This window comes from Sphaeramia orbicularis, chromosome 17 (assembly GCF_902148855.1).
Source record: "Sphaeramia orbicularis chromosome 17, fSphaOr1.1, whole genome shotgun sequence".
Taxonomy (NCBI): domain Eukaryota; kingdom Metazoa; phylum Chordata; class Actinopteri; order Kurtiformes; family Apogonidae; genus Sphaeramia; species Sphaeramia orbicularis.
The window spans coordinates 24,025,952-24,044,584 of NC_043973.1; the positions used below are offsets into that span (position 1 = coordinate 24,025,952).

The 18,633-nt window shown below is 36.4% G+C and overlaps 2 protein-coding genes across 2 annotated transcripts; one reads left to right on the top strand and one right to left on the bottom strand.

The window, feature by feature from the left end:
* Nucleotides 1-7,966: 7,966 nt before the first annotated feature.
* On the top strand, nucleotides 7,967-14,268 carry elovl1a (ELOVL fatty acid elongase 1a). The gene is made up of 8 exons (XM_030160976.1): nucleotides 7,967-8,316; nucleotides 9,076-9,167; nucleotides 10,149-10,339; nucleotides 10,478-10,558; nucleotides 10,756-10,812; nucleotides 10,915-11,020; nucleotides 12,024-12,163; nucleotides 12,787-14,268. Exons 2-8 carry the CDS (start codon nucleotides 9,107-9,109, stop codon nucleotides 13,093-13,095), a joined length of 945 nt encoding a protein of 314 aa, XP_030016836.1. The 5' UTR covers nucleotides 7,967-8,316; nucleotides 9,076-9,106; the 3' UTR covers nucleotides 13,096-14,268.
* Nucleotides 14,269-14,391: 123 nt separating this feature from the next.
* cdc20 (cell division cycle 20 homolog) lies at nucleotides 14,392-18,633 on the bottom strand. The gene is made up of 11 exons (XM_030160974.1): nucleotides 18,580-18,633; nucleotides 17,938-18,148; nucleotides 17,701-17,843; nucleotides 17,527-17,623; nucleotides 17,313-17,438; nucleotides 16,279-16,475; nucleotides 16,086-16,180; nucleotides 15,484-15,721; nucleotides 15,188-15,313; nucleotides 14,970-15,087; nucleotides 14,392-14,854 (listed from the first exon to the last, which is right to left on the bottom strand). Exons 2-11 carry the CDS (start codon nucleotides 18,125-18,127, stop codon nucleotides 14,676-14,678), a joined length of 1,509 nt encoding a protein of 502 aa, XP_030016834.1. The 5' UTR covers nucleotides 18,128-18,148; nucleotides 18,580-18,633; the 3' UTR covers nucleotides 14,392-14,675.

Below are 18,633 nucleotides of genomic sequence, written 5' to 3' on the forward strand. Positions count from 1 at the left end.
TCAGTAAACGCCCGGAGGAGGAGTTATCAGTGTGCGTCGCAGCCACTGGATGGAAAACTCTTCTACCGATGCACAAATCAAGCGCATCCAGATTTCATTCAAAAATCAGGGCTTAACAGACTCCCATTGATCTGCTCTGCCTTGAATTATTCGTATACTTTGCATAGTTTCCTGTGCGTAAAAGCCAGTATGGATTTACCTTTACTGAACTTCAATCAGCAAATACAGGTGTAGTTTTTTATTGAAATGGGTTTTCCCTGCACAGGTGGTCATGCACACTGTAAAAAAAAATCTGTAATTTAACAGAATTTTCACCGTTTATTTTACAGATTTTTCCTGTATTTTCAAGATGCAGGAAAATATCAATGAAATGAAAAAAATAGACTGTGATTTTACATGTCAAATGTAAAATAACATGCAAAAACTATAACTGTGAATAACCATAAAATATTTTTTAAAGAATTTTTTTCTTTTTTCACAGAAAAATACAGTGAAAATACATTTGCAAATGAATCGTAATTTCACAAATATTTCTTTTCTATTTATACGATTACACTGTTAATTTAAAGTATAATCCTGTAAAAAAAAAAAAAAAAAAAAAAAGATAAAATGACTGACAATTAACTGTAAAAGAAGTATTTGTTCTGTGAGTTTAAAAAGACTTGTTTGTTAATTGACAAATATCTTGTGTAATTACGGGAGGTTTCACAACAAAAATTTTGAATAAATGTATTTTTGTGAATGTACAACATGTATAAGCACTGATAAACTGTCCAAATATGTTTTTATCAGTGGATTGTACAACTTAGTCTCATTGAAAATTACACATACAGTTATTTATTTATTTATTTATTTATAGGTAATTTGATTGTTTTAGTACATGAAAATATTCTTTATTGAACATGAAAAACTTTTTTTAAAAATATGCAAAATCTCATGTAAAGTTAGGGCAAAAAACTGTATTTTAATTATGGAAAATTACTGTATTGTTATGAGATGGTTATTTTCCGTTATTTAACAGTATTTTTTCGGCACCCCTGCTGCCGGAATATTACCTTTTTTTTCTTTTGTTTTGTTTTGTTTTGTTTTTTTTTTACAGTGTAGGTGCCATAGGCTCCAGAAGCTGACCTGAAGTTTATGTAAGTGTGCCTTGGTGAGGCCAAAAGTGTCGCACTTCTAATCCCATTCAGATAAATATAGACATCCAAGTATCGCATCCACAGCACTAAGACGCACTGGGCTTTACATTTAGTGTCCCCTCTGAATTAAACGGAATATTTATTATTATAGACACTTTTATCATTATACCAGGATACCAGGTGATAGAGTTGCTGTTTTACCTGTGGCGGCTCTGACATTTAAGACCTTGTTTTAATTTTTACGCGTCAATGGCGCCGAGACATTTATTTATGTACTCTGTGTTTCTGCAAAATTAGGAAAATAAAGTCATGCAGAGGTTACATCTGACTAACCATGGAGCACATCAGACGCTTATCTGTTAATTTCTCCCAGCTTCACTTTTTATCACCATTTCTTAACCTGTTATTAATGATGTGAATATTATTTTTACTGGAACAGACTCAATACCGAAATCACACTTTAATATGTAAGTGAATTAAGAGTCATTCATGGCTTTAGGGGGGTAATAATAGGAGTTTATGAAAAACATATTCTTCTTTTACTCGTTTGGCCGCTAAGTGTCGCTGTTTTTCATTTTGTTTTGCGTTCACATTATTTCTCTCCTTTATGAGACTGAGGCTTTGATGCAAAAATGATGTTGATTTATTCTTGTAAATACAGCACAAAATTTTACATTAAATAAATATTTAATATCTATTGTAATTAGTTTAAGTAATCTACCACGTGCAAAATTGCATTTATACATTTCTTGTTAATAGCAATATGAAATTGATGCAATACATGTTTGTTCTACACTGTAATGCCAATTATTTGACCTTAAACCTTTCTGTAATTGTCTGCACCACATATTAAAAATATTTTCTGTTTTTTCATCTTTTACACATAAAAAAAAAAAAAAAAGCACTCCTTACAAAAATATGGCATACAGTTATTGTTAAAATGAATTGCATTAGATGGTTTGATTGATGATTTGATTAATTGATTTATTTATAGTTTGTATAAAAAAACATGGTTAGATTAATAGCTGGCAACTTATTTATCTGAAAGTAAAAATAATCATTGATACACATGATCATTAGATAGTTGAACTTTAACCCTTACATGCATAGTGGTCACTACAGTGGACAGTTATTCTACAGCTGTTCTCTTGTAAATTCATGGGTTTTGTTGTTTTAGTTCCATACGAGCCGACATAGTGGATGCTTGTGCATCATCCCATAAACTGTAATTCATTCCGTTACTGTAACTTTGCTGTTTTTGATAAACCTGATCTGCACGAACATGTGTTAAACCAATTGATAAATTTTATTAGCCTGTAATTAACAGTTTTCTTCATCAAAAAGGTTTTTTTTTTTTGTTTTTTTTTGCGTATTGTCTGCATGAAGTTAGTAATAACTAGTATTAGAGTATGTTAAAATGTGAGAAAACATCAGATTAGCAGCATGAGAAATGTTTTTATTTCATAGTTTTCACACTGTATATCACTTTCTGATGATGGGTTTTAAATACATGTTTGTTTGTTTTTTGCTTCAAAAATGGTGTCCAGCTGAGTGGACATTTTTGTAACTCCATGAAAAATAGGTTCATAAAAAAATTTCAATTGCATTGTTTTTTTCATGCCTAAAGAGGAGTAAAAACACTCAGGGAAAAAACTCAACTAAGGTTCTCATAATTCATGCATGAAAGGGTTAAAGTAACCCCCCTGAACTTGTACCTGTACTCAATAAGGGTTAAGTTTTATACTGAAAAGGACTCAGGCCCAAACTTTACTCTACTTCTCTGCCAAAACCACCATGGGAAAGACCAAAATTAATGAACTGCTGTGAAACCAAATTCAGAAGATTATAAATAACCTTGTAAAGTTGGCCTGCACAGAACAGATGTCCTGTATTTTTCCGTTCCAGTGAGACTGTTTCAGTAATTAACATAACAGTGGGTGAGTTTTAAAGTGATCCAGTTGGCCCTATTGATAACCATGGGGAGGTTTTCACATTCATTGTTCAGAGGAGAAACCTGAAATTCCAAATATGACTCTAACAGGTTGCCATACCTATGCGTCATCAGAATGGGAGTAAAAAGTTACTATATTCATTGGGCAGATAGAGTTGCCATGATTGGAATGAAGCGTTGCGATGTTAAACTAATATTATGACACAATGTACTTAACCATGATTACTGTGTCAAACTACGTAGCAAACCACATATGGAATCCAGTCTTGTTCCATTACAAACAACAGTTATGAAGTAACTAGATTCCAACAGTGTCAGAAAAGTGAATTTATGAGCTGGTACCATGTGACTCTCACATTATCCTCATTCTGATTTCATAAGCTACCACAGTGAAAAATGCATGCTCACCTTTATGTTCATTCAGTTCATTCATTCAAGGTATGTCAAGCATCTATGGCTTACATCCAGAGGCATTCACCTTGTCTGTTTTTTTATAACTGGTTAATTGAGGACCATGAGGATGTCTTGAGGACACTGGCTATTCTCTGGTAGCAGACAACATCATGTTGTTGTGTTGTTTGTGTGTTTCTATGTATTAAATCTGGCTACTGGGCAAAACCTGGACCTAAATCAACTCTGAATGGTCACAAGACGCTTATGAATAGGGAGTGTGTTGTAATGTGTAGTAATATGTCCTCTATGAAAACAGCTGACCATGTGATTAGACTGACTCTGCGGACAATGACAATCTGTCACATTCATATCCAGTTTGTGGTTGGATTCAACATTTTGTATCCATGTCAGTGCAGCGAGGAGAATCAGGGAGTATAGGACAAAATTCAGGGCCTTAAACTGTCTGTTAATTCGTGTCTTGATATCTTTCATTTTTTTCTTAACCCTATAAAATCATTTGTATCATATTTGCTAAGTCTGGTTCTGAGACCATTATCTTATTAACAAGATGAACACATTCCTTAAAAACTTGTACAGTGGCGGAAAAAATTCTTAGACCATCAAAAGTCGTCAAAAATAATGGTTATGCAATCAAGTACTAACTCCTGTGTGTATCATGTGACTAAAACAGACCGAAAATAATTGATTGATACATCACATTTCTTCATTTAAGTATTGATGTAAGAACGGAGGTGATTTTGGTCATTATCAAGAAAATCATGGAAAATGGCTAAATATCAGCTCTTAAAATAAACTCTTCTGAGCTATTTTTGTTGTTATCATTGTATTTGTCCAAACAAATGTACCTTTAGTTGTGCCAGGCCTTAAAATGAACAAGAAATTAAAGAAAACAAGGGTGGTCTAATAATCTTTTCCACGACTGTATATGACCCGATGCATGTTTTATGTCTCCTGGTGGATGATCATGCCACTACAACCAATGGAAGGGCTTGTTTTTTTGCCCCTTTCAACACGGCCACTATCATTAAATCATCCAACACACATTTTGTAGGAAAGTCTTTGGTAATTTTCAAAAATGTACGCTAAAAAAACCATTTCTATTGTTATTTGGTTGAAAATTTAAAAAATATTGAAAAATATTGAAAATTTGGTGCCATTCAAGGGAAATAAAAAGGCTGTGAAAAGTTTTATGTAAAAAAAAAAAAAAAAAAAAAAGAAAGGAACTACCTGTAATGTCCTATATTTTCAAATGTTACTGGTAAAATGTATTTTTGGATCTAAAGTTAATGTTGTGAGCAAAAAGTTGCCAAAAATGCCCAATGTATCAAATGTGATACAAAAAAAAATATATAATGAACAAAATAATATGGCAATATTTTTTGGTTGTATTATGTTAATAGGGCTAATAAACATTCCAATTCCAAAGAAATAGAATTTTATGGCTAGTTTTTAATGGGTCAGGTTTGACAGTGTTAATAACTGACTCAGCAACACCATGACTCTGTACTGGTTATTAGCTTAGTTAGAACAGAAAGGTTCTTCAATAATCTGTGATATGTGCTTATGTCTGCATAGTTTGAGATCTCAACACATCTCAGGCCTCCTTTACACAGTGTAGCCTGTAATTACTATGACACTTTTACTGTGGTTAAATACAGTTTGCTTAGCGAAAACAACATTTTGTAAGGAGCAAGAGTGGTCACAGAAAACCTCAACGATTTTTTAAAGCCAATTTTAATTTGATTATGACACAAAACTGCAAACTACAAAGTTTTAATTCCATGCTTTTCAAGGGTCCTCCCTCCATTGGTGCTCTGGTCATCACACATACTTTTCCGTCATTACAACACTCGTGTAAAATAAAACATTTGAAACTCTCAGAGAACACTTTGTCTAGACTCTAGAGTTTTTGTATGATATGAAGGTGGTTTTATTTTCAGTAAAGTTTCATATCATCTCGAGAGTGATATTTCCATTTATGTTCGTCCAAGTGGTTGTTTTTGACTGTTCCCGGAGTTCTGGCAGACTTTAGAAAAACAGAATTTTCCTACCATGCACCATGGTCGTGGAATAATCTTCAAAAAACTGTAAAACTACATACATTCATTTCTATTAATGATGTTAAAAGTATCATGGAGAATGCAGTGAAGGAAGAATGTCACTGTTTTTCTTGATGCCTTTATGGTTGAACAGCTGATATTGTTCTCTATTGTTAATTGTGTATCGTGTATGTGTTTTATGTTGTTGGACTTTGTATGGCTGCTACCTTGGCCAGGTCTCCCTTGCAAAAGAGATTCCTAATCTCAATGGGACCTCCTAGTTAAATAAAGGTAACATAAATAAATAAGTAAAAACATATTATTGGCCGTAAAAGAAGCCGCTGTTAAATAAATGCTTCAGCGTGCCTTTCTTTTTTTTTTTTTTTTCTTTTTTCTTTTTTTTAACTTGTCTTGTCCAGTATCCGAACAGCAGAATGGTAGTCTGGCTGCCTTTTGGTGCTGAACAAATTTGCTTTGCCAAGGGTAACTTCATAAAGTATATGAAGCTCCCCTTAATATTCTACTGTGTTTATTATGAGTTTTGTTGAACCACATTTTGATGCCGGACCTGACATGGGGGGGGGGGGGGGGGGGGGGTACACAAGAAAATATCAACAACACAAACAGCAACAACCATGGTGATAATTACAATGGTAACAATAACTACAACCAGAACTGAGTAAACTGGGCAGAAGAGAGAGAATAAAACAAAACAAAACAAATAAATAAAACTACAATAAAATACATAAGACCTATTAAATGATGAATATAAGAAAAGAAAGCGTCAACAGAATATCGTATACCACGTTCACACAAATAATACCAGTAACAAATAATACCAGTGACAACAGTGTGTAACAGTAACAGTGTGTCTTTCTGCAGTGTAAACTACCGCATTAAAGATCAGTGAGGATTAGTGATGCTTTCAGATAGACACCAGTGAGTGAAACTAGGCAATAAAATATGCTAAAGACTTTCTTTGGGGATTTTTGTGACCTGAGGCTGGTGAGACACACCTTTAAATGGCACAGCAGGTCAAGTTTTAGCATATTCCACTGAAGTAATTGAATCCCTGCATTCTACTAGGTAATGTCCTGGCTTAACCCTTTCATGCGTAGTGGTCACTCCAGTGGACAGTTCTTCTCCAGCTGTTCTCTTGTATTTTCATGGGTTTTGATGTTTTAGTTCCATATCAGCCAACACAGTGAACACTTACGCACCATCCCATACACTGACATTCAGACCATTACTGTACCTTTGCTTTTCTTGATAAACCTGATCTGCAGTAACATGTTTAAGTGTAAATCAATTGTTATTTGTTAGACAAGGGTTTTTTTTGCATATTATCTCCATGAAATGAGTAATTACTGGCATTAGAATATGTTAAAATGTGAGAAGACATCAGATTAGCAGCATTAAAAATGTTTTTTATTTCATTGTTTTCATATCACTTTCTGATATTGGGTTTTAAACACATTTCTTTACTTCAAAAATTAAATGCATGGATATTTTTGTAACTCCATAGAAAAAAAAAAACTCAGTTGTATTGTTTTTTTCATGCCTAAGGAGGCATAAAAACACTGAAGAAAAAAATCTTGACTAAGGTTCTCACAATTCATGCATGAAAGGGTTAATAAAACTCTTAAAAATAGTTTTCATTTTGAGTCCAAACCATTATGCCTTTAATGATTTAATATCTGTAGTTTATTATCTGTACTTCAATAAAAAAAAATCTCAGTATGCTGACGTGTGAAAACATATGTAAACAGATGATGACGTTTCCTCCTGTCTCTGTCTCTGTCACTCTCTCGTTCTTTCTCGTGTACAGATTCCATTCATTCCATTCAACGTTTCCATCTAACGTTCAGGTCGAGGCCCAGATTTCAAAGTGCCATCCAGGCTACACACATACACACACACCCATCATCAGTGGTACTTGGGAAACAGGTAAAACCAGAGGCACAGGAGAGCTTGTCATAGCAGCGTGGGTTGGACCAGCCCCAGTGCCATAGGGTAGGGAGGGATGGGCAAAATATGACGTTAGGTTTGAGAGAGTACGATCATTTATTTCACCTTTACCCTAAATAACACAGAAAACACACTGATTAATCATTTTTTGTTGGATCTGGAGGAACTACATAGTTTTCTGTCTGCTTATGACTTCATAGTAGTTTTATCTTTTACACTGAGTTATTTTTTAATCCTCATATACTGACTGACTGAATCTGTGTTTGCCAAACAATGGGACTATTCACCTCTGGGTCTTGGTTGCTTTAACTGACTGTTTCCATCTCTCTGACTCCATCCCATTGACTGATGAGGTACTCCAATCACAACCAGGCTATGTCAGGGCAGGAGGGTGGAGCCAAGCATTGAAACAGGGTGTGGTTGTGAAACTAGCCTGCTCTATAATAATGCCTTGCAGATTAAATTGACTTGAATGATTCCAGCCTCATAGTGGTCACAGCCACTTTCTCACCTTTACTCATCTTCCTCTTGCTTTCTTCATCTGCTTGTCTTTAGAGTTTTAAGCTACTGGTAGATTCTTGTTAAAAAAAAAAAAAACAAAAAAACTCATCTTTACATTACACGTTTGAGGACAGCTTGAGGATACCACCCACGGATTAGTGTTGCTTTTAACTTCTGATTTTCTTCTGCTCAGTCTCCTTGGTTTTTGCTGATCTGTTGGACCTTCTGGGTTGAGTACTGCCTGCCTGCTCTGGCTGTGCAGCTGCTCTCCTCTGAAACAGTGCTGAGGATTTGTGCTCAGCAGGTGAGTCATATACAACTGGAAAAGCACCAGATATTTCAGCAGTTTCAGGAATACTGCATCACTGGCTGAATTTTGGTTTAAAAAAAATGTCTTAAACCAAACAGATGTCTTTGAAATGTATGTGTTAGGCTGGAGTTCTTTACTAACTTCACCCTCTCATTTGTGGTGAACTTATCTGGTTCTGGATTTGTCAAAGAAAAGCTTAACCCTGCAGTTTTACATGTGCTCTTTTTTTGAGTTTAGTATCTGTGATCAGTTCATACCTTGATAGCTCAGTTGGTCGGCTAGGCTGGCCGTATGGGCCAAGATTTTTGCCTCACCTGTTTGACTTGCTCTGTTAGTCAGCAGGAGAGTATTTCATTGTTTTAACACTGACAGATGTTTCACAACCCTTCACAAAAGACTGATAGATTTTTTTTTTTTTTTTTAATGCAGAAGAGTTGTTTTCTTATGGATTCATTCAGAAAAATGAGTGTTTTAACATCAAACCAGTGATTATTTCTAGTATGGTACATGTTGCACTTCCATAGATGGAGCAGGTTACCTGTATACACACACACTATATGGTGTGTAACTTTGAAACACTGTACACAGAAACATCGGTGGTGGTTTGATGAGCCGCTGCAGCTGTCTCCTGTTTGTTCAGTCAGGAAAGCAGGTGGTCTTCTTGCTTTGTTACTCACCTGTCTTACTAAACTCACCTTTTAGAGCTGCTTCTTCTGCTGCTTTATGACTGTTTATCTTTAAATGTCTTTCAGGGGGTTTTGTGTAAAAGAAGCAAGCTGTCACCATGCTGCGAGACTTAGCATCAAACATTTTAACGTTCCACAACTATTTAAAGTCAAGAACCGGTGAGTTTTCCTTCTTTATAGATTTTTGTGTGTATTTGTTGTTTTTTTTTTTTTGTTTTTTTTTTACTGAAATGTGAATTTATCTCCAATGACACAGTGGATAAGAGACTTTTAATGTCTCATATTTTTAATCTTTTATGCACTAATGACCCTATTAATCTCCCTTACACAATATAAATGCTACATATGAGATAGGATTTTATTTATCCCACTGTGGGAAAATTCCACAGTTAACAGCAGCAACATACAACAAGCAAGCACAGAGAAAAACGACACAAACGAGTGGAAAATAAGAAATTTTGCATTTTTATAAATTTGAAATAAAACTAATCCCTTCATGCATAGTGGTAACTACACTGGACTGTTATTCTACAGCTGTTCTATTGTATATTCATGGGTTTTTGTTGTTTTAGTTCCATATCAGCCAACACAGTGGACACTTATGCATCGTCCCATACACTGACATTCACATTCAGACCATTACTGTAACTTTGCTGTTCTAGATAAATCTGATCTGCACTAACATGTTTAAGTGTAAATCAACTGTTATTTGTAAGACAAAAAGTTTTTTTTTTTTTTTTTGCATATTATCTACATGAAGTGAGTAATAACTAGCATTAGAATATGTTAAAATGTGAGAAAACATCAGATTAGCAGGATTAAAATATTTTTATTTCATTGTTTTTATCTCACTTTCTGATATTGGGTTTTAAACACATGTTTCTTTACTTCAAAAATTAAATGCATGGACATTTTTGTAACTATATGAAAAAAAACCTCAATTGCAATTTTTTTTTCCATGCCTAAGGAGGAATAAAAACACTCAAGAAAAAAATCTTGACGAAGGTTCTCATAATTCATGCATGAAAGGGTTAAATATTTACATATTAAATTGTGGTTGCACATGTACATGGTGTAATATGGGGGGTTTACTGAGAACAGTCCAGCCTTTTACATGCGTACCCCCACATCCCCACCCAGATGCCAGGGTCAGAGACTACCCGCTGATGCAGAGCCCTGTTGAGATGACCACCATCCTACTGGGTTATGTCTTCTTCACTGTATACGCCGGACCTCGCCTGATGGCCAACCGCAAGCCTTTCCGCTTAAACTCAGCCATGATTATCTATAACCTCAGTATGGTTTTACTGAATGCCTACATAGTGTATGAGGTAAGTGAGCAGCAGAAACAGATGACACGTGTAACAGACCTATGAGTCGACATATTCAAACAGCACCATGCTTGTGATGATTAGGATAACGCCTGATAATGTGTCAAATAACCTCTGCTAATCTCCAACCATGTCTAGTTCATGATGTCTGGATGGGCTACTACCTTTACGTGGAGATGTGACCTAATTGACACTTCAAGCAGCCCCCAGACTCTCAGGGTAAGCCTGTCAGTAGTTGCTCAATTTGTAAGAAGTTATCCTTTGCCACAGGGGTAAAGATGTTATCTTTTGGAGATTTGGACTGTTCCAAAGGCTTGAAAATCAAATAAGTGGGATTCTCCTCCATCTCCTGACAATAACTCCCTGCCTTTTTCACTGATGCATAACATGATTTCACTTTATTTCTTTTTCCCCAGATGATTCGAGTCAGTTGGATGTTTTATTTTTCAAAATATATTGAACTCCTTGACACAGTAAGGATGTTGTAATCTTACTCCAAACATTTTCACTCTCACTATTTTCTTCTATTGACTATTTTGGTCTTTACTCAAATATATCATCGACTTTTATTTCAGGTGTTCTTCGTGCTCAGGAAAAAACAGAGTCAGATCACATTTCTCCATGTATTCCATCACTCCTTCATGCCCTGGACATGGTGGTGGGGCATCACTCTGACTCCTGGTGAGGTTATTTTTGCATAACGTCTGTGCATACTTGCATTATATTGTGTCTGCTTTTATTTCACCTGAAAATAGTAGACCATGCATTAACTCAGAACTCATTCTTTAATTTTATTAAGTCTTGTACGTCATCATTTTTGGTTTGTATATTTCCTTTTTTGGTGCCACTTGTTAGTGTGGCTGAGCAGCTTGGGGTTCTGCACTGTTAAAGAACATTGAACAATTCAAGCCTCCACCCCTTTTTCTGGATCTGTTCCAAAGTTCAAGGAGTTCATCATTGGTCCTTGCCCTACCCTTCCTCTGAGTTTCATGAAAATCTCAGTTGTAATTTTTACATAACTCTGTTCAGAGGAGTTATCGTTTTACCTCCTGGATAAGGGTAAAGCAATGTGTCTAATGCAGTGGTTCCCAACATTTTTTGGCTCGTGACCCCATTTTAACATCACAAATTTCTGGCGACCCCAAACATTCAAAACAGAGAAATTTTTTTTTTTGCTAAAATTAATGTTTTTGATCATGTAATAGTTTGCTATACTATGGTTGCAAATAAACATTAATCTTAGATAACATTTAGTCTATATAATGTATATTATTATGGACGGAGGCAGAAAAGCCAGGTGTAGATTACTGCACAAAGTGAGAATTTTATTTTCCTTGGTCAGGATATGTACAGTCAGTCCAGCTTGGATTTATAAGGCTGACAATTAATACTGAACAAACAATAAAACTATGAATTATGAAAGAGCTGCAGCATCTGAAACCGACCACAATGAACATTTGACAGATAAACAGAACCACAGTGCTTCAGTTTCAGCTTCAGTTTGTCATGTCTTACATGTATTGTTATTGTCTCTCTCAGCTCACCATATATTTTTTATTAGTGGTTTTTTATTTTTATCAATTGCTAGAAGTCTCAGGCGACCCCACGTGGGGTCCCGACCCCAAGGTTGAAAAACACTGGTCTAATAAATGCATTATTTCCTTTGTCTTTCTCCTTTCTCAAGCTGGTGGAATGGGCTCCTTCCACGCCATGGTGAACGCCACAGTCCATGTCATCATGTACTTCTACTATGGCTTATCTGCAGCAGGACCTCGCTTTCAGAAATATCTGTGGTGGAAGAAATACATGACTGCCATCCAGCTTGTATGTCCTGTCTTTAAAAAAAATTCCTATACAACTACACTGGTAGACTGTATAAGTTAATTACTCAAAAACTGTACTGAAGAAAGCATTTGAGGTATTTTACTTTTATTACGCTTTCTACTTCAACTCTGCCACATCTCAGAGGCAAATGGAGGCATTTATTTGTCAGTTTTAGTTACATTTAAGATAAAGGTTTTACAAAATGCATGACGTAACAATTGTGTAAGATACAAAACCTAATATTAAACCAGTGATTTACAACTTTTAGCCAATGTACTCCCTCACATTTCAGGTATCTGAGTTGTCAACAGCTCCACCAAACAGTGATGTTTCCACTTAAACTTGTCTCATAATTTGATATCGGTAAATGTTCATGCCATCTCATCCTACAATCATGCATCTAACAAACCAGAACTTTTTTTTTTTTCAATACTTGAGCTACATTTTGCATCATGTTACTTACATACTTTGGGTTTTCATGCAGGATTTTTACTTGTAATGGAGTATTGTTACATTGCTGTATTGGTACTTTTACTTAGTACATGATTGTACTAGTGACTTATTACCTGATGACATTTGGTCCTTTTTGTCTTACTAAACGTTGTTGCTGTTTTGTTTTACAGACACAGTTTGTTCTGGTCTCTGTTCACATCAGCCAGTACTACTTCATGGAAAAGTGCGACTACCAGGTTCCCTTGTGGATCCACCTCATTTGGATGTACGGCACCTTCTTCTTCCTCCTTTTCTCAAACTTTTGGGTGCAGGCCTACATAAAGGGCAACCGCCTGCCGGAAACAGAGAATAAGTCAAAGCAGAATGGTTTGACCAATGAGGCCATTACTGTGGTGGCCAACGGTAAACACCTGGAGAATGGGAAAGCACACCATTACACTAACGGCAAAATCTTCATGGGCAAAGTAAAAGAAATTTAACCTTGTGACTGTGCTTGTTAGAAGGAGGCATTGAAGGAGGCTTTCTCGAGCCAGCTTGAATATGCCATTCATGTCTACTGGCATACTGGAATGGCATGTTTCAATATGCTTTTCCTAAACTACAGAATTTCCATGCCAGTCTAGTCCTTCTTTAAAATTATATGCTCACTTCTTGGGATGTGAATGGCATATTGTTGTTGCCGGTGATCTCTACTTGCCACTTTGTGTTTGTTTGTTGTGAAAACTATTAACTGTGATGCACATTTTATGACAAGTGGTGCTCCTTTTGTCACTGATAGTATTCCTCAACTTAGACTTGATCCACAGAAGCCTGACCTACACATTTTTTTTTGGCTGCATGGCCCCTGTTGCTTGGGAGAATCGCACCATTTCCACTGAAGACTAGCACATGTAAATAACTGCTACATATTTTATGCCAAAAGATTATTTTCATTGTTAAATGTTAAACATTTAGTTTTTTCCTGTTTTTATTTATCATTTGAAATAAAATAATTTTTAGATAAAGGTCTGTGTCATTTGGAAGGGAGCTATGGTGCACGCAATGTAAAAAAAAAAAAAAAAAAAACTGTTTAAAGGTTAAGAATTGTGGAGTTTTTATGCTGTATATTACAGTTTTGATTTTTGTATAACAAGGCAGTGACAAACTGAGTGAATATTACTTTACAAAACTGTATAATTCTGTTTTCTCAGCACACTGTGTGTGAACTAAAAAAGATAAAAAAGTTAAATGAATTAGTTAAAGTCCACCACTGACAGTCCTTTATAAATATCACTGCAGAAATATGTATGTGCCTTACTAAACTTCCAAGTATGTTGCTCACACATGCACTGACAAGTCCCTCTGGAAGAATGGTATCACTTGAACTGTAAGATTTGTTTGTATTGGCTTAGTTTATGTATGCATAGATTTAGTAATTGATTTCATGTTCAGCTCAAACTTTCCACAGAATAAATACAATAAACTGCTTTGTGTGTCTTCCCCTTCTCAACTTCAAAATACTGGTGTTTTGGCACAACAGAATCAGACCCTGCAGCAAAAATGCATCTAGGGCCTTGGAAGACATGTTCAGCTCTACCCACATACACAAGTATCTCTTAGGTGTTAGTTAAATATGGTTACTGGATTAAAATAAAATGCTTCTGATAACATGAGATTCCACACTTTAAGAATTTTCATCCGATTCCCCTGATATTTCACACTAGCCATAAGAGGAGTTTAGTAGATTTAATTTAAAAACAGTGTTTTTAAAAAAAAAACAACTTGGCTTTTGTTTATGTAAAGTCTTGAGTTCAGAAACACTGGAATAAAAGTACAGAAAAAAAAAACATTACACAAGCCATTTATTTACAACCCGGTCCTCTGCAGCAGTTGCACATGATAAAACTTCACTGTAGGTGTTGTATTATCTTTATTAGCAGACTAAACAGTTGCAATAAACCTTTTAAACCATGTACAGGAACAGTAAGTTACAGCTAAAACACTGGGTGTAGATCTTTAATGTGATTAAATAAAAGAATTAATTCAGAATCAGAACAAAAACTCCAAAAGCCACAGTAGATTATCTGATTGACTGGTGAATACCACCGCTGGTCGATTTGGCCACCCTGTCTTTAGCCTTCTTCTTCACAGGATCCAATTCGAAGCTCTTCCACATTCGAATGGTTTCATCTCCGGCAACAGTAGCGATGGTGGAGTTATCTGGACTCAGAACCAGGCTGAGAACTCTGTCCTCGTGACCTAAAATAAAGGGACATCACTCATTTAGATGTACAGAATAACGATAAGAAACAACTTCTACGTCGCTGCATGTTTCTCTTGAGAATAGTGTATGTGTGAACAGGTAGCTATGTACCATTGAGCTCTGCAATTTTAGTGAGGGAGGGGTACTTCCAAACAACAACATTATTGTGAGCATATCCATGTCCAGAAACAAGCTCTTTGTAGTTAGGTGCAAACACCAAGGAGGATATCTGAAAAGAAACCGCAGAAATGCAATCAGTCAAAAACAAAACCTGCAAAATTACATGCAGATAAGTGATTTTACATGAGTGAGTATTTAGGAGCAGTTACCTGGGACTGAGTATCAATTGAACTCACGCAGGAGCCACTGTTGACATTCCAGATGCGAATATGGCGGTCACTGGTACCACCTCCTGTTGCAAGGATATTTGGCTGCCAAGCACACCAACCTAAGGCCTACAGTGTCACAACACATGCACAAATTTAAGTCAGACACATGTTAAAAACCTACATAATACATCATGGGGGAAGACCGCAGTATTAAAACTACTTGCGATACATATTACAGTACCACTTAAACTTTAACAGAATATTCAATAGTTAACTTAAAGACTGAAGCTGCAGACCTTGACAGCTCCCTGATGTTCACTCCAGCAGCGGACTGCCTGACTTTCATTGCCAGCTCCACCCTCCTGCACACGGGGCCAAACATGCACCAAATTGTCATTGCCACCACTGGCCAGGTATCGCCCATCAGGGGACCACTTCAGCCCACACACCTCCTGTGTGTGACCAGTCAGTGTGGATATGTGATGCTCTGCCATCCTCACATCATGATGGTGGATGTGTCCGGATCTAGCACCACTGAAAGAGAGAAATAAAAGTTTGACATTGTATTCAAGCACAAAGGTGAAAAGACTAACCTCCAACTTCTCTGGGACTGTGATCCATTTGCACATTAGTATCTTATTGCACACAATTGTATCCTAACAGCACACACTGTTAATGCACTGGTCTGTACATACTGTATTTTACATTTCTTCAGTGTACATTGTCTTGATACACTAATCCTTTAGTGTTTCTCATTGTTGTACGTATTTGAGTGTTTGATATATTTTCTCTTCTGTTTGTAACTAGCTGAGAACTACCACTAAGAAAAAAGTTTAAGTGTACATAATGACATTAAGCATTCCTGAATCTTACATAAGCAATGAAAGAAAAATTGTACCTAGAAAGAATGTGATCATTCCAACTCAGGCTTCCAACTCGAGATGTGTGGCTGCCCATACTGCGCAGGCGCTTCTGCAGCTCAACATCCCACAACTTAAGAAAAAAAGTACCAACAAAAGAATAAGAAGCAGTTCTTTAGAGTCATGTGCATTATGAATCATCGAACCAAGTGAACCAATTCGTAAACTAACCTGAACTTTGCAGTCACTGGTTCCAACAGCAAGATAGTTTCCCTCTTTGGTCCAGGACAGTGAGCAGATATAATCCTCCTCACTTTCCATCTTCATAAGAAAAATTATGTCTCCTCGAGTCGCATCCCACAAGTACACATTGTTATGAAGAGCCACAGCAAGCATGTTGTTACTGCTCCAGTCAAGGATGTTTAAATCTGAAAGAAAAACACCATTCAATTCTTGATGACCATTTAATTCTTTTCATCATGTCATCCTTATCAGAACCAATATCCACACAGACAATACATTGGTAGTGATTCTTCTGCAAGTTTTATCAAAGAATAAGTAAATAAAACTAGAAGCACTTTGAGAGCGCAGACCTCCGACTAGGCACATCAGTGGGCCCCCCAACCCCGATCACCACCAAAACTCAATCATTTGTTCCTTGTGCCGGTATCAACATTTCCTGAAATTTTCATCCAAATCCATCCATAACTTTTTGAGTTATCTTACACATAGACAGACAAACAGAGACAAACCAACACCGGCAAAAACATAACCTTCTTGGTGGAGGTAACAAGTTTCTCATCTGTACAGGTATTCAGCTGGGTATAAACGTGACATCAGCCCATTTATGAATGTGATCATATGTCATTAGGATGTCATGCTTTGTCTGTTCAGATAGCCGATTATGTAATGCCATGTGTGCCAAGAAAACATTCCAGTCATAAGTCTTGATTCAGGATGTGGTCTAATGCAACTATTAATGCCTTACATCAGATCTAGTTAATAAGTCTAAATATGTTTTCCATCTTAGAATGCCTAAGCTAATCAAGTGTATGCCCAGCTATAGTAATGTTAATGTGAAGCTGGGGTTAGTGTTTTAAAAAGTTCCATCATTACCTTTAAAACATCTGGGCAACATGTACAGATAGAATTACAGCTAAAGTCTGTGTAGCAGTGACGATTTTGTTTTCGTGTGGTGCTACAATACTTGATTGAATAGGAATATAACAGAATGCGAATGGAGTCATCAACATTTACAAACTCACAAAAATCATTGCGAAGCTGAGGGGCATCCAAAATTCTGTCAGGAGTTGCAGATATGTATCTTGTCTTCTTGGAGGAGGCAGGGGTTGTAACCTGACTGTACAGGACTTTCAAGTTGTTCTGGTAACCTGTAAATTTCATCAGGAAAGTATTAATATTACTTTCACTTATAAAGCATTCATTTTGAGTGCCATAGCTTTTTTTTTCTCTCTATACCTTCTGGAGCATTCAGCGGCTTCCCTCCAAGGTGTAAGATCTTTGCATCTTCAATGTTGTATCCATTCAGTGACATAGACCAGGCTTTCTGGCTTTCCTGGAAAGTAGCAAGAGTCTGAAATATTGCAATTCTGATTGTTTTTAAAAATAGTGTTTCAGAAAAGAAGAACTCACGGATGATGCCGCTGTATTATTTGCTTCAACAGGGTCATTTTCTTTAGTGAGGAGGAAGCTTGCCACATCCATTTGTTTGCCGTTTCTTGTAGGAATGAAGCGGTCGCCTCCCATCTTGGACGGTGTTTGTTTTTTATTTTTGCCTGTAACACAATATTGCCAATCAAGGTTTGCTATAACTGAGCCACAACTTCCAGAAGCGTTGGATGGAGACGAAGGGCGTACAGTATACATTACCTGGGGTTTTACTCGGTGTTTTCGATGAACTCATGGATGCATTAGCAGACTTTCCAGGCGACAAAGCGCTCAAGGCGGACGTGTTTGAGGAGCTGGCCTTCCTCTGCCACCTCGCCATCGGAGCATTTGTGATGGGCATATCCAGTTTCAGGATACTATGGATGTCGTTCTCAAAGCCGAACTGTGCCATTTTATCCAAGTTCTCTCACACCTGGGCATAAAGACAAGAAATCTCTTTTTTTTTTCTTTTTTTTTTTTTAACCATGTGAAGGGATTTTCGGTTTGTCGATGGAGAAGCTACGCCCTGGTATTAGCTTAAACAAACAACGTGCTATGACTAAGTTACAAAAAACAAAACAAAAACAAACGTTACATACGCCATAGCTATTAGTAAAACAACTTCATTTCATTCTTAGAAAAGATAGTTTAGTTTATGTTGAACAGCTAGCGGTAACTTTAAATCTAGTACACCTAACAAATTAGCATAACCCACTTTTAGCTACCAAAACACAACATGCTAAAGTTATCTGTATTCGCACTAACCACGTTCAAAGTTCATTAACTGACATGTCGACAACTCCGTAAACTGTCTTAAAGGGTTTACAGACTTGTACAAATTTAAAATAAAACAAAATGTGTCACCTCTTCGAGAAAACGTGAACGTCCGTGAGCTCTACTCGCATCAGCTTCTCTGCT

Bases quoted from the DNA above. Each gene is read 5' to 3' on its own strand.
- elovl1a (XM_030160976.1), top strand. From the start codon at position 9,107: ATGCTGCGAGACTTAGCATCAAACATTTTAACGTTCCACAACTATTTA. The intron at 10,340-10,477 runs GTAAGTGAGCAG...AACCATGTCTAG, and splicing joins ATGCCTACATAGTGTATGAG to TTCATGATGTCTGGATGGGC. The intron at 10,813-10,914 runs GTAAGGATGTTG...CTTTTATTTCAG, and splicing joins ATATTGAACTCCTTGACACA to GTGTTCTTCGTGCTCAGGAA.
- cdc20 (XM_030160974.1), bottom strand. From the start codon at position 18,127: ATGGCACAGTTCGGCTTTGAGAACGACATCCATAGTATCCTGAAACTG. The intron at 17,624-17,700 runs GTGAGTTCTTCT...GCTACTTTCCAG, and splicing joins ATAATACAGCGGCATCATCC to GAAAGCCAGAAAGCCTGGTC. The intron at 17,439-17,526 runs GTATAGAGAGAA...TGAAATTTACAG, and splicing joins GCCGCTGAATGCTCCAGAAG to GTTACCAGAACAACTTGAAA.